This window comes from Octodon degus, unplaced genomic scaffold, assembly GCF_000260255.1.
Source record: "Octodon degus isolate 3935 unplaced genomic scaffold, OctDeg1.0 scaffold00001, whole genome shotgun sequence".
NCBI classification, from domain to species: domain Eukaryota; kingdom Metazoa; phylum Chordata; class Mammalia; order Rodentia; family Octodontidae; genus Octodon; species Octodon degus.
Genome location: NW_004524577.1, coordinates 40703871 through 40717676, shown reverse-complemented (window position 1 = coordinate 40717676; position 13806 = coordinate 40703871). Strand labels below are relative to the sequence as shown.

The 13806-nt window shown below is 41.4% G+C and overlaps 1 protein-coding gene across 1 annotated transcript in view; it reads left to right on the top strand.

Moving 5' to 3' along the window:
- The window catches only part of Itga2 (integrin subunit alpha 2), a 93345-nt gene that overhangs the window by 50158 nt on the left and 29381 nt on the right, over nucleotides 1-13806 (top strand). Inside the window, exons 7-13 of the mRNA XM_023708954.1 lie at nucleotides 552-700; nucleotides 4711-4861; nucleotides 5144-5309; nucleotides 7039-7115; nucleotides 8837-8975; nucleotides 9920-10065; nucleotides 11633-11776. Of these exons, the coding sequence (XP_023564722.1) occupies nucleotides 552-700; nucleotides 4711-4861; nucleotides 5144-5309; nucleotides 7039-7115; nucleotides 8837-8975; nucleotides 9920-10065; nucleotides 11633-11776 (972 nt within the window). The remainder of the gene's footprint in view (nucleotides 1-551; nucleotides 701-4710; nucleotides 4862-5143; nucleotides 5310-7038; nucleotides 7116-8836; nucleotides 8976-9919; nucleotides 10066-11632; nucleotides 11777-13806) is intronic.

Genomic DNA, 13806 nt, shown 5'->3' with positions numbered 1-13806 from the left:
TCTTTCTTTCTTTCTTTCTTTCTCTCTCTCTTTCTCTCTCTCTCTCTCTCTCTCTCTCTCTCTCTCTCTCTCTCTCTTTCTTTCTTTCTTTCTTTCTTTGTATTCAGCTCTGATTCTTTATTCTATCATTTCCCTAGGTAGATGAGAATCCCCTACATTTAGGGTTGCTTACAGTTACCTGCAACCCCATGTCCACTGCACTTGGGAAGTTTACTTAGAGCCATTCTAATCTGTGTTTCATAAACCTTGTGCTGTTCACCAATATCCAAGATTTTAGAGTCACTCATGAAAAATTCTGCCGTGCTCACTCCTGCAAAGCAAGTCATGTGTTGATACACATCATCTTTCTCGGCAGTAGTACTGCTGCACGCTGAAGAGCTCTACTGAAGAAGTCACTCCACTGAAAGAAATTTAAGCCTAAAGGAAAAAATAGAACTCGTCTTTAACCCATCAGACCACGCTAAATGTACTTTTGGGTTTTACTGTATTGGCTAAGTAGAAATTAATTATAATGTAATGGCAGCCATTAATAAGATTCCACTCTTTTGAAGGTTGCCTTGATCCAATATGGCAATGAACCAAGAGTTGTATATAACCTGAATACTTTTAAAACCAAAGAGGAAATGATTCGAGCAACGTCTCAGACGTTCCAATCTGGTGGGGACCTCACAAATACTTTCAAAGCAATTCAATATGCAAGGTAAGTTTTGATGTTAAAGGCCAGCATTTTGGCACGATAGATATGCTAAGAGGAAAAAGAATATATATATATATATATCTGGAAGCCATACTTAAGTCAGAACTAATAAAGAAGACATGCCTGCGCATTGACTTGAATAATTTGAGAGAACACTTCAGAAATGAAGTGAAAAATCTTTGGCTTTAGGATTTTTATAAGATAAGACATGGTTTTTGTATTCCTTTACTTGAGTTAAATGAAATGATCAGATCTTAGATTAAAATATTAAGAAATGAAGGAATCTGCCCTTTAATATTTGTCAAAACATCACACAAATTAAGCCAATGAGCATTTTATGCAAATTATTGAGTCATAGAATTAAACATATTGGCTTGAATTGCATTGAATGAGTTTGCTGTACTTGGCATAACCAATGGGAAGAGTGAACTTTACAGCTACGCAACACAGTCTCATTCCAAGCTTAGTCTTTTTTTGTGTGTGTGTGTGTGTGTGTGTGTGTGTGTGTGTGTCTTTCCCTATTTTTTCAGCTCTGTTAGTTCCACCTCTACTTTATTTAACCTGATACCTTTATAAAACTGCTGTTCCTTTCAACTGTTAGGGAGAGAGAGAGAGAGAGAGAGAGAGAGAGAGAGAGAGAGAGAGAGAATGAGAATATATCCTTGCCTTCCTTCCTTTTAAACCCACTTTGTGCCTTCTTCATCTTGGGAGTAGCTCCTTCCCAATACCATCATTCCTTGGAAAAGCTCTCTCTGCTCCCTTCCCTTCCTTCCCAGGAGCCCTTAGCTCCTCCACAGGCCAGCCTGGCCTGTGGGTCTGTCTAGCCCAGTGGTCCTGCCTCAGGGCTCATCCTCTCATCTCATGAAAGTTGGACAAATCTGCACAGACACTGCTCTTCTGAACCCAATGGTCACATCACAAGCTTCTGGGATCCCTGCCAACTTCCTGTCAGCAGCTTCTGCCTCTTCATTGGCTTTCTCTCCTAGTTTTCTCCATTGAACAGTGGCCTGTCTTCCTCATAGCTTAGGAACTGCATCCCCTCCTGTAACATCAGCATGGGTCACCCCGTTGCTACATGGTCAGCCCTGAGTCCTCTCCCAGCAGTCACGTGACTAGTGACACTAAAGAGCTGTATTGGGAGTGTTGGCTCTCTTATCAAATTCTGCATGTCCTGAGATGGCCTTATTCCTTTCCCTGCCAGTCCTCATGACTTTGTCATTTTTGCTCCTGCCACTCCCTACTCTCCCAGACACTCAGACACAATGACTATTTTCACCATTGTTTCCTTCATTTCTTTCCATTTCTCCCTTGATTACACATCTGTTCAGTCACCATAGCCTGCATTTCTCTTCCTGCATTTCCTGGTCTCTCTCTTTGCTTTTTCTGGGTACCTTTGAGTTGCTGTTACCACCAACTGATGGCCCTCCTCATGTCCCAGAGGCTGATTTACCATAAGAGAAGATACAGCTGGTTTGATCATTGTTGTCTCTACTTAGTTGTCATTTTGGGCCGAGTCACCTCGTGCCCTGCTGCTGTTCAGTATGCCAGCTGTCATTAGGCTAAGTGTCCTTTCTGGTCCAGTAAGCTGGGTGAAGAGGAGAAGATACAGTTGGGTTACAAGGTGACTTCATTAGAACGGGAGCCGCATAGGGCGCCTGTTCCCAGAGGGGCACAGGGAGTAGCACTTCCCACCAGAAGCAGCTAGAGGTCCGGCCAGCCTTTCTCTCCAGGGTGACGGTTACTGTCAAGAAAGGACTAGTCTGGCTTTCATCATCTTCTCCAAACTTTTCTTCCTTCTTTGTGCCACCACTTTTTCCCGGGCTGACATGACTTAGTTCCTATTGTAGGAAGAGTCTAACTTCTTACTCGTTTCTTTATCTCTTACCTCCCTCCCTCTCCTCAAAATACTCAATGTGTTTCTGACACTTTGAGCAAATACTGTTTGCTTTCATGTTTTCATTCACCTTCCTTCTGAATAGCTAAGGTTGTAATTTATTGCGCCAGGGTCTACAGGGAATCAGAATTAAAGGAGATACTATTTCAATCCTCAAAACTTTATGAACATGCTTGAAATCAACAGTACAGTATGTCATAAAGGGTATCCTTCACCCAAGAGGGATTTGGTGTGAGTGTTGTAACTTACGTGTGTGTGTGGCTGGCAGCTATGGGAAAGTTTGCTATGGTTCTACTTTTTATAATAAAAATACATAAAATGTTTCAGAAATAAATGATAAGCTCAGCTTTAAGATCATTGACTTTGACTGCTCCTGACATTCAGGCAAAAAGACCTACTAAGCGCTGAATCTATAAATATGAATGTGAAAGAGACAAGCAGAAAATATATAGGTGTTAAAGGATCTAATAGGTGTAATTCATCTGAAAGAGTAGGTGACATTACCCAGGAAGAATGTGGAACAGGACAGCCCAGTATACAGAGGGAGAATAAATTGTCAGACAACCGGCCAGGTATCTGGAAACCAAATAAATCTGAAAATTTGCTTTTATTCTTCACAGCAAAGTGGATTTCAACTGGACCAAAATTTCAAATCTAAGAAAATCAAACCATTAAAAGTTTATGAGAGCAGGGGAGATAGCTCAGCAATCTACGTGCCTGCCTCGCAAGTGCAAGGACCCAAGTTCAATCCCCAGTAGCACACGCTGCTCTGGTCCAGCCCTGGGTACACTGTGCTGCCAATGAATCCAGGCACAGAGGTTCACAGCTATACTCTCAGTGTTGGGGTGGCTGAGCCAGGAGGATCAGAGCTGCATAGTGAGACCTTGTACTAAATACATAAATAAATAAAAAGATTTTTTAAAAAGTTTATGAAACTTGTGACTTAAAAAAAGTCTTTAGTTATAGCTCTGTAAAATACCAAGTCAAGAATAAAAGAGACAAGATTAATGACTTTGATTACATGAACACAGAACATTTGAATATAGTGAAATTCAAAAGATGGTCAATGAACAGAGGAACATCTTATTATATTATTTCTCAATAATCAAAAATCCAAAGTTTAAAAATTTTAATAATCTTCATTGCCAGGGAATGGGTAGTTGCATTCTTACAATTACACAAAAGGTAATATAAATTGATGTTATCTTCTAGAATTAATCTTATTTACTACAGCTGATATTGTCTACTAGAACTCGATGTGTATGTATAAACTGTGCCCTAATATTTTTACTAACAGTGTATCCCACCGACACATTTGAAAAACCATGAAAGAATGCATACATGGGGACATCTGTTACAGCATTACTTGTAAACCTCCAAACGGCCCCAATTTCCAATAATGAAGCATGAGTTAAATTAACTGGTCTCTCCAAAAAGTGACATATCATGTAGACAGTGAAAAGAATGGGGCTGTCTGTGTCCTGATGCAGAAACTTTCTATAAGAATGAAAAAAAAAGACCTGCTTTTAAAATATGCCCTTCATTGTGTAAACGTTTAGGAAGTAGACTATGCATACTCCTCTCCTGTAAATAGAACGCTTTCTAGGCAGAAGCATGAGAGACTGAAATGAGTTGTTACTCCTGCACAGGGGCCTGGTGTCACATTTTTGTTTATGCCTTTTGAAATAATTTAATTTTTTTTTTTGGCCATGTGTCTGTATCACTTTTTGAAAAGTAATTGCATTGAAAAGTATACACCGGCCCAGCGAGTGAATTTTATGACAGCAGGATCTTTGCTCTGTTGACTAATGTTAATGAATTTAATTTTCTTATAAGAAATTTTTCTAAGGAATCCTGGAATAAACACACACACACACACACACACACACACACACACACCCCACGCACGCACATGCACACACACACATGCCATGAAAGTACTTTTTAATATCAAGCGAGGATTCTATTTTTATGATATTCTACAGCTACAAGTAGAGCGCTCTTAGTAGCCATATCAACAATCCCACCTCATGAGGTTGGGTTTAAGGAAGCTGGTTTCTTATTTCTGCTTCAAACCTGCTGCCTTCATGCGGTGACGGGAGCCTTCTCTCTACCACAGGACTTTTGCTTATTCGGCAGCTTCTGGAGGCCGGCCGGGTGCTACCAAAGTGATGGTGGTTGTGACCGACGGGGAGTCACACGATGGCTCCAAGCTGCAGTCTGTGATTGAGCAGTGCAACAGCGACAACATCCTGAGGTTTGGCATAGCAGTAAGTGGCTTTCTTCGTACTTGTTTTACAGTTCATGGATGTATGGCTCTTGATGGCATTATTTTTCCAGCCTGCTCTTCTCATTGGTGCTTAGTTTGTCATAAATGGGCTTTTCTGGCTCTACTTCTTGCCGATCTTCAGTCAACTAAACAAATGCCTGTAGGACTGCTGCTTGATTTGCTTCTCCAGAGCATGGGTGATGTTTGGCAACAGACTAGACTGCTCTGATAGGCAAAGGCGGTAGGAGGAAATGACCTTTTCTCCTCTTCTATTCTTTTCTAGGTTCTTGGGTACTTAAACCGAAATGCCCTTGATACTAAAAATTTAATAAAAGAAATCAAAGCAATTGCTAGTCTTCCCACAGACAGATTCTTTTTCAACGTAGCTGATGAAGTGGCTCTCCTAGAAAAGGCGGGAACATTAGGAGAACGCATTTTCAGCATTGAAGGTAAAAGAACACCTTTCAAGAATTTTCTTGAAAAAATGTTTGTTAGTCCTTGACATTTTATTATCTCATTGTAGGCCTGTGAATGGTAGCTTGTGTACATTGTATAAAAGAAACTTCTACAGATAAGTAAGAAAAAATAGATAAAATAATTTATAAAAGAGAAAATACGAATGGCTGGAAAATATCCTCAATTTCAGTTAGAGATACAAATTCGACCACTATTACGTTTTATCTAGAAAATTGCACATTTTAATGGTTTTTAAATTTAGAGAGATCACTTAGAAGCAAAGAAGTTCGTACACAGTTGGTAAGATGATAAATTGTTATGAATTTTAGGGGACAGTTTAGCAATATTATGGTCGTTGTTTTACCATCTATACTAGATTACAAAATTTGTGAAGTTCTTGTATTTGTTTGTAATGAGTATATATGCTTTTAAAATTATAAAATTATAGTGAAGTTTTCAATGACTCAGTTTTGGGGAAATACTTATTGGGTCTAAAGTACTTCACTCATAGGCCTTGGAAAATCTAGTCTAGTAGAGCCATCCTGTTTCCAGAAGGTCAGCGGATGGAGGTGTTCTTCAGTAATGGAGAAAGTCTTTTATTGAGCACCTACCCATCAAGCACCACTTTGAAGGGGTTTGCATAAATTGAGAAGCTCACTGCTACAGTCAAGCCTTGATCTCCTCCTTCGCCGCTAAAATTTCCAGTTTTATTATTTCTCACATATATAATGATACTTTGAAGTTGCCTACATTCTTATAAAAAGGTAATTTTCTCTGAGCTAATGTAAGATTACCAAGCCATCCATGCTTGGAACCCAGTCTCTTTTCAGTGGCAGGAACAGATCAACTCCGTTTCATCTGGAAGCTAACTAGAAGTGATTTTGTACATTATCTGCTATGACAGAATTTGGAGGCAAAAAAAAAGAGTTTTGAAAAACACTGTGATAGTTTATTAAAAATGACCTCTATTCATTCTATGTGAATTATTACATCCTCTAAACAAGAGCATGTCATACAGAACAATTTCTCCAGGATTTAATTTCCTTTTTGTGAGCATTAATGAGACATAATTTTTCATTAGATTTCCATTAAATACCTGGAAAATGAATGAGGACTCGTTGAGCTTTACTGTGGTAGACACAGAGAAAAGCACTTTCGTAAAGCTAGGACAGACTTAGCAATTGGTGAAATCCCTACTCGCCCCAGGGTCCTGGCTCCGCGTGGCTAGCCTACGCATCTGTGAGCAAGGACCGCACTGCGATCAGTCGCCCGCTGCTCTCGTGGCACCTGAGAAACTTGTGCATTTAGCGGTACCACACTTGAAAGCTAAAAATTCACTTAGTTTCTCTAGTAATGACAAATGAAAAAAAAAAAAACATGACTTCAGTTTTCACCTTAACTTCATCTCCTTCTTTGGTCGGCGTTTTTTGATGTTAGGAATTTCATGAGTGCCCCATTAAATACCCAAATGCCCAATTCATAGTAAAGCTAACTTGGCATACTGCCTTGCAAGATTTGTGGGTTTCTGTATTCTGCTGCAGCATTTCCTTAGTGCTTTTCTCTTCCAAGGACCCTCTGCTGTAGATTTTTGGGAGGCTATTAGAGCACTCTGTGTGTGTGTGTGTGTGTGTGTGTGTGTGTGTGTTGTAGATCTCTGCCTGCGTTTGAACACTTTCGTTGCAACTGCTGAGAGTAATGCAGGTTCTGAAACTGTGCTTGCAGGTACTGTTCAAGGAGGAGAACACATCCAGCTGGAAATGTCCCAAGTAGGATTCAGCGCGGATTACTCTCCTCACAATGTGTGTATAGCAGACAACTTCAAGCCATATTGTTCTTTTCATACCTCAAGATGCAGAAAGTAGGAAAACAGTCACCTGGTGACTGACATTTCTGGTTCATAGAACTTACAGTCTTTAAGTTTCTTTGTGCAGCTGATTTACCCCTAAAATATTAAGGGCAACAATACCTTTCCTTCCCTATTTCAAAGGCATTTTCTATAGGGAGCAAATATATTGCATGTGGAATACTTTACACACTCCTGTATTAATTTTCAGTCCGATGCCTGCAGGAACTTCCTTTGAATCAATTAGCTACTGCAAACCTGAGTCAAGAACACACATGCTCATCAACTCTGACACTGTTACATTCTGAGTTGCCATGTTCTCATTTTGTAAGAAAAGAGACAAAATATTTGAAAACCTAAGGAGCTAAGAAAAATATGAGACAGAATTGGAGTCTCTGCCTGTCTTCTGATTTCTTTCTTCTTGGTCAGAAATACCCACTCCAAGCCTCTCATTTCCCCAGGATATGAATGGGGTAGGGGAAAGAGCCGAGAGGTGTGAGGCCCTGGGAAATGGTCAAGGAGCAGTTAGGGAGTGGCTTTGGACAGTTAGGGGACAGTGATAGTGAGGGGATAGCTGTGAGCTCGGGCGGAGCAAGGGCCACAAAGAGCTCATTCTCTGTCTGGAACGAATGGTGCTACTTTCTCCTGGATCAGCAATCCTCAGAGATGCTCCTAAGAGTTATGATACCTTCCCATGGAAAAAAATGTAAATGAATCTGTATGCAGAGGGTTTCACATAAAATCCTGTGAGGTGCTCTACATTCCCTGGAATCCATTCGTGAGCCTCTGCCCAGAGTCTCTGATTTTACGATGCTCATTTGCATAATGTCTTGGTCTCTCCTCCTCAAGGTGGGGCACATCACTTCCCTATTTACTATTTTTAATCTGAAATCATATGATCTGTGTTTTCTAATATCTAAGATCAAAAATAGCGTCTTCCCTGCTCTCCAGCCCACCTCCCCTGCTGATTTGTATCTGACTACTCAGACCCGGCTTGAGCCAATACAGAGTAGCCTGGTTTCTCTGACCACCCTACCTAGGAAAGTCTGTTGCGTGTGTTTCTTCCAGCAGATAGACTGGGGCAGCTAGAGGAGCCCTTTGTAGTGGCAGCATTATCAAATAGGTAGGATTTGATAGGACCAAAATAGGTGTCAGAGGAACATTCGAGAAGGACCACAGTGGGTCAGAAGGGGGCCTGCTCTGACGGGCCTGGGAGGCAGCAGCAGCTGCTCACCACCCTCACGTCAGCGCTTCCTATTACTCAGCCATGCCTCACATTCACTATGAGTTTCCAGTGAACTATAGCTAGAGGTTTTGCCTCTGACTCTTCTCTAAAGGCTGAGAAGGGCTCAAAACTTACAAGTGTATAAGTTTGAATGGAAATTTGAAGATGGCTCTGTAATGGCTTCTTTTTATAAAGAATTAACTATATATGTGAGAGTCATTACAGCCCAGGATAACATAGCCCATGGTAAGGCTTGCTTTCCAGTACAAACTCATTAAAACAATTCTGAGGTATGTCATCACCATAGAAATATATATATATATATATGTTTTACCTCATTAATGCTTGTTTTCTTCAAATATAGACAACTTATTCCATTGTTTTGCCTGTACTTTGTTCTTACACTGTAAAGGTGACTCATCTCACTGATCTTCATTTTTCAATTATTGTAGGACATTCTGATGTTGGGTGCAGTGGGAGCTTTCGACTGGAGCGGGACAGTAGTTCAGGTGACGTCCCACGGATACTCCATCTTTCCTAAAGCAGCCTTTGACCAAGTTCTGCAAGACAGAAATCACAGCTCATACTTAGGTACTGCATAGGAGGGTATGGCTCAGCAGACTAACGCGTCCTTCCTTTACACCAGCTCCTTGTGGAATCTCGGGTCAGCTCAGCGAAGCCTCTGCCCTGGCGTCTAATGTATGCACATTTGGTGCTTGTACGCACATTGCCTCTGCCCCACCAAGCTTCTGCCCATAGCTGCTCAATGAAGCGCTGAATGATTTTATTTTTCAGGGTCTCACTACACAGCTGGGACTCGTAGTGATCCTCCTGTTTTCTGCCTCCCCAGTGTTGGGGTTACAGGCATGCACCATCACGCCCAGACTCCATTACTGGCTCACCCCACCTGGGGGCGGAGCCGGCACAGCATGCAGTGCCAGGGATCAAACCCTGGCCCCTGTGCTTGCCTGAAGCACTGTGTTTTACACACAAATCTCCTCTGGCTGCCCAGTCAGTTGCAATCCCTAGAATGTGATTGTGTTTCTCCAAAATGGAAATCTTTTTTCAAAGTCAGCACACTCCACTATAATCTTGGATTATTTTAGAGCTGCTAGTATTTTTGTTTCTCTTACAAAGAACCACTGATTCTGAGCCCCTTTGCCAGGGCTAGTCCTTAAGTTGGTTATGCTACATACAAATTCCACCGCAACTCCTGCAGCCAGAGAGGCTACAGTCTTGCTTGAAGTTAAGCCATCTGCTAAGCAGCAAATGCAGACTTCAAGTCTGAGACTGAGAGTCAGGAGTCCAGGGATGGCTGTGCAGATGAGTTTCTGCCTACACTGGGCTTTGCTAGAATGGAAAGGGCAGGAACAGCTCGTGGCAGAAATAGGGGGACACCTTCAGTGGCACATCCGGGAGCCCGGGGAACAGTGCATCACACCTAACATGAGAGGACCCCTGATCCAGTCTACAAATTTTGCAGACCTTGTTTGTCTGAGATAGCCAGGGCACTAACGCTGTGACTCCTCCTGTAGGTTACTCTGTGGCTGCGATTTCTACTGAGAAAAGTGTTCACTTTGTTGCTGGTGCTCCTCGGGCAAATTACACCGGCCAGATAATTCTGTACAGCCTCGATGAGCGTGGCAACGTCATGGTCATTCAAACTCACAGAGGGGATCAGGTGTGTGTCGTCATTCAGCAGGTAAAACTAACTTTATGGGCAAGCAGAGCAGGTGGTAAGTTGGGTGGATAAAAAGGGCAGCTAACATGTATTGAATGCCTCCTCTGTGCTCAGATTTCTACTCTGAATTTATGTATACAAGTATATCTTAAATCTTCACAACTTTACTACAATATCTACCATCCCTTTTTGACAGGTTATTGAGAGTTTAGCTGGCTTTTTATGACCACACAGCTCTACTGGAGTTGAACTGTCGTTACAGCCCAATTCTACCTCGTTCCAAATCCTTTCTGTTTGGTTGTGTTTCCATTCATATATTTGTCTTCCCAAGGCATTAACTTTGGGGCGTTGTTTAGTCTTGAGGGCAGGAACCCAACTACTGCTTCGTAGCAAGTGCATGCTGGGAGCCAGGGATTTGTCAAATGGTTCCTCTACCTGCTACTGTCCGCTTGAGTGTGGCCATTGTGTCAGACCCTGTGATGAATTCTACATGACCCATTTAGCAAAGGTCATTGTTTAGTAGATAAAATAATTTTATTTTTTAACCAAAACAGTGGTTCCTGTTTCCTCTCTAAGCAGTTCTGACCCACGGGCTTTCACTTATTCAAACCAAGCACCTCTGACCCCTGACAGCCAATAAAAACTGGTTTTCTTCAGTAAGAAGGAAAAACTTTCTGCAGATTTCTGCTTACTGGGATTAAATCTGATCCCGCTGTTGCTCTGAATTTTCTATAGTAAAATCTGAGTTCTTGGCTTCTTTGGTCAACAACTATGTAGGGCTATCGACTTTTCCCTCCTCCTTAATATTTTAAAGAGGAACATATTGATTTTGAGCAAATACATGACTGTGTTAGGAAATGCTCAGGAAGTGTTCACGTGGCCCGAGCTGAACAATGGGGAGGACGCGTGCTCCTGTTCCCACCTCTCTCACGGCTGTCTGCCTCTCCTCCCCGCGCCCTGCTCTACCTGGCAGCTCCTTACACATCCCAGACCAGGCCATGCAGGCATCACCCGCCCTCACCCATTTCCATCCGCACAGGAACGTGCCTTGCCTAGGGTGAATTCCAGGGGTGCTGTGTCTTTCCGGGCCCCCAGCCCCCCCCCGCCCCCCCGTGCGCTCTGATCGCAGCTTCTGTGACAGTGCGCTAGGCGCTGCAACTCACTGACTTGTCTGCCCCACTTCTGCCTCTGCCTTGCTGCGTGACGTCCCGCACGTGGAGGGTTTCCCTGGTGGCCGGCTGGCCTCAGAAATACCTGGACCGCTCATTTTAAAGTGCTTTTCCCCAGAATCCCACGCTAGCGAGACGTTTCATCAGATGCTCTAGAGGGGGTTTCTGGAGCCTGTGTTCCAGAGGCATGTTCCTAGCTCTCGTTCCGCACAGTGAGGTGAAGAGCCAAGTGTTAGCCGGGGCAGGGAAGGGGTCACGCTGCATCTTTCTCTTCTCAACACCTTGCAAGTACTCAACATTCCATTTTTGTCCACTGAGTGGATTAACCACGCTGCAGTATTATATTGTACGTGTGCAAGTCTCAGGATTCCTAAGCCTCATGTACTTTGCTGCTTCAGATTGGCTCCTATTTTGGTAGCGTGCTGTGTTCGGTGGATGTGGATAGAGACACCATTACGGATGTCCTCCTGGTGGGCGCGCCCACGTACATGAACGACCTCAAGAAAGAGGAGGGGAGAGTGTACCTGTTCACGATTGCAAAGGTACAAAGACTACACTGATATTTTAATGCGTCTTTATATTGATAAAAGTTAATTAGCATTTCATACTGATAAAAGTTAATTTTCGTTTAAGAGACTTAATTGGGATAATTAATTTGCATGTTTATCATATTTCATTAGCTTAAGGATATCGCTATTATGTTCTGAATTTAAAAAGCACCATCAAAGTCATAATGAAAATTTAATATATACTGTGTTACTACTATTTTACATGAGAGGTTTTTGAATATATATTCCCTTCTATAAATAAAATCATTACAAATATGCATTATTTTTCAAATACAAACATGTGCACATATAAACCTTGCACATTCCCCAAGTATCACAAGTTTTAAAAATAAAAAGTTTAGGGGCCGGAGAGATGGCTCAGTGGAATAAGTGCTTCCCTGGCAAGCACAACGACCTGAGTTCAATCCCTGGTTCCACCAAAAAAAAAAAAAAAAAAAAAGATTTTTTTCAGGTGCTTTTTACATTAGTTGGCCATGAAATTCTACTATGTAGTGTAACTAGGCATATGTCCCGCTCTTGGAATTTCGAATCCTTACATGTACGACTTGGCCCGCCCTGTCACAGGAAAGCATGGTTTTTCCAGCTTGTAGGTCAACCTTCTTGGATCTGTAGAAAAGTGTGGTAAAGCTGGAGAACCTGACTGAAGGCGCAGATGGACATAGTAGATAACTAGAAAGGGGAGCAGAGAGAGTGAAGGTAACATATAGCAAGCAGAATGGTCATTGGCTCATATTTGTCATATTATATGTCTTTACATTAGTGTGAAATTAACCTTTTAGGAGAAGCAATTAAAACAATTCTCATTATATGTATAAACAATATGTAATTGCACAAGGGAAGGGCACATCTGCTTATTTGAAAATTTAAGAAATTTCTTGCTTTTTAAATGTTTCTTACATGTTAAATATTCCAAGCTGTCATTAATGGATGCAGATGAAAATAGCCTTTAATACCTTATCAAAATCAGGGCCAATTAATTTCCACAAAATTGTAAAAGAGGAGAAAGAATCAGCAATGAACCAATTTCATGGTTGAAAGCTTGGCTTTCTTATGGAGTTATGAAATATTTCCAGACTGATTAAAAAAATCTGAAGGGAAAACTGTATTTTACCAGGAAATGTCTTGTCCTTTGGGCAGAATTATTTAGTGTTTCTTTTAATAGAATATTAACAATCTCATTTTCCACTTCCTATTCCATTATAATTATGCCTGTACCAGTAATGTTTAAGTCAAATAGAAACTATCATGTTTTATTTTAGTGCACATGCCTAATTTAGTTTCATTCAAGATACCACATTGTTATCAGAATATTTTTAAGTCAGAGGGTTCAAAACAAGTGAAGATACAAGAGAAAAGAAAGATTAAAAAATGGGGAATTTTATATAAGTTGTTCCACTGTAGAAAAGGAAATTGCCCTCTTTCACCTTGAATTATGAGCAGATTTCCTGTGACCTTACTCATTGAAATTTGTATTTATAATTCCATTATGAATAAATGATTTTTAATTATTTATTTATTTTGCAGTACCAAGGATTGATCTCAGGACTCTGTGCTTGTAGGCAAGCGCTTATTCTACTGAGCTATCTCCCCAGCCCCCTATGTTTAAAACCCTGTTTCTTTTACCAGTTTGAAAATGATTTGGATATCAGTGACTCTAATTTTTCTTTTTTCTTTCTACTTTTTTGTATTTTAGGGAAGGGTCTACAGGTTGTTCAGGGTCTCACTACTAGATCAGACTCGAAGTGACCAGCCTATTTTCAGCCTCCCAAGAGCTGGGATCACAGGCTTGTGCCACCATGTCCAGTCTCAATTGCTGTCTCAGTGCACTCCAGGGATCGAATCCCTGGCCCCTGCATCTGCTTGCAGGTGCTTTAATCCACTGAGCTATTTGGTGGCCCTGATTTTTCTTTTCTTCTTCTTCTTCTTCTTCTTCTTCTTCTTCTTCTTCTTCTTCTTCTTCTTCTTCTTCTTCTTCTTCTTCTTCTTCTTCTTTCTTCTTCTTC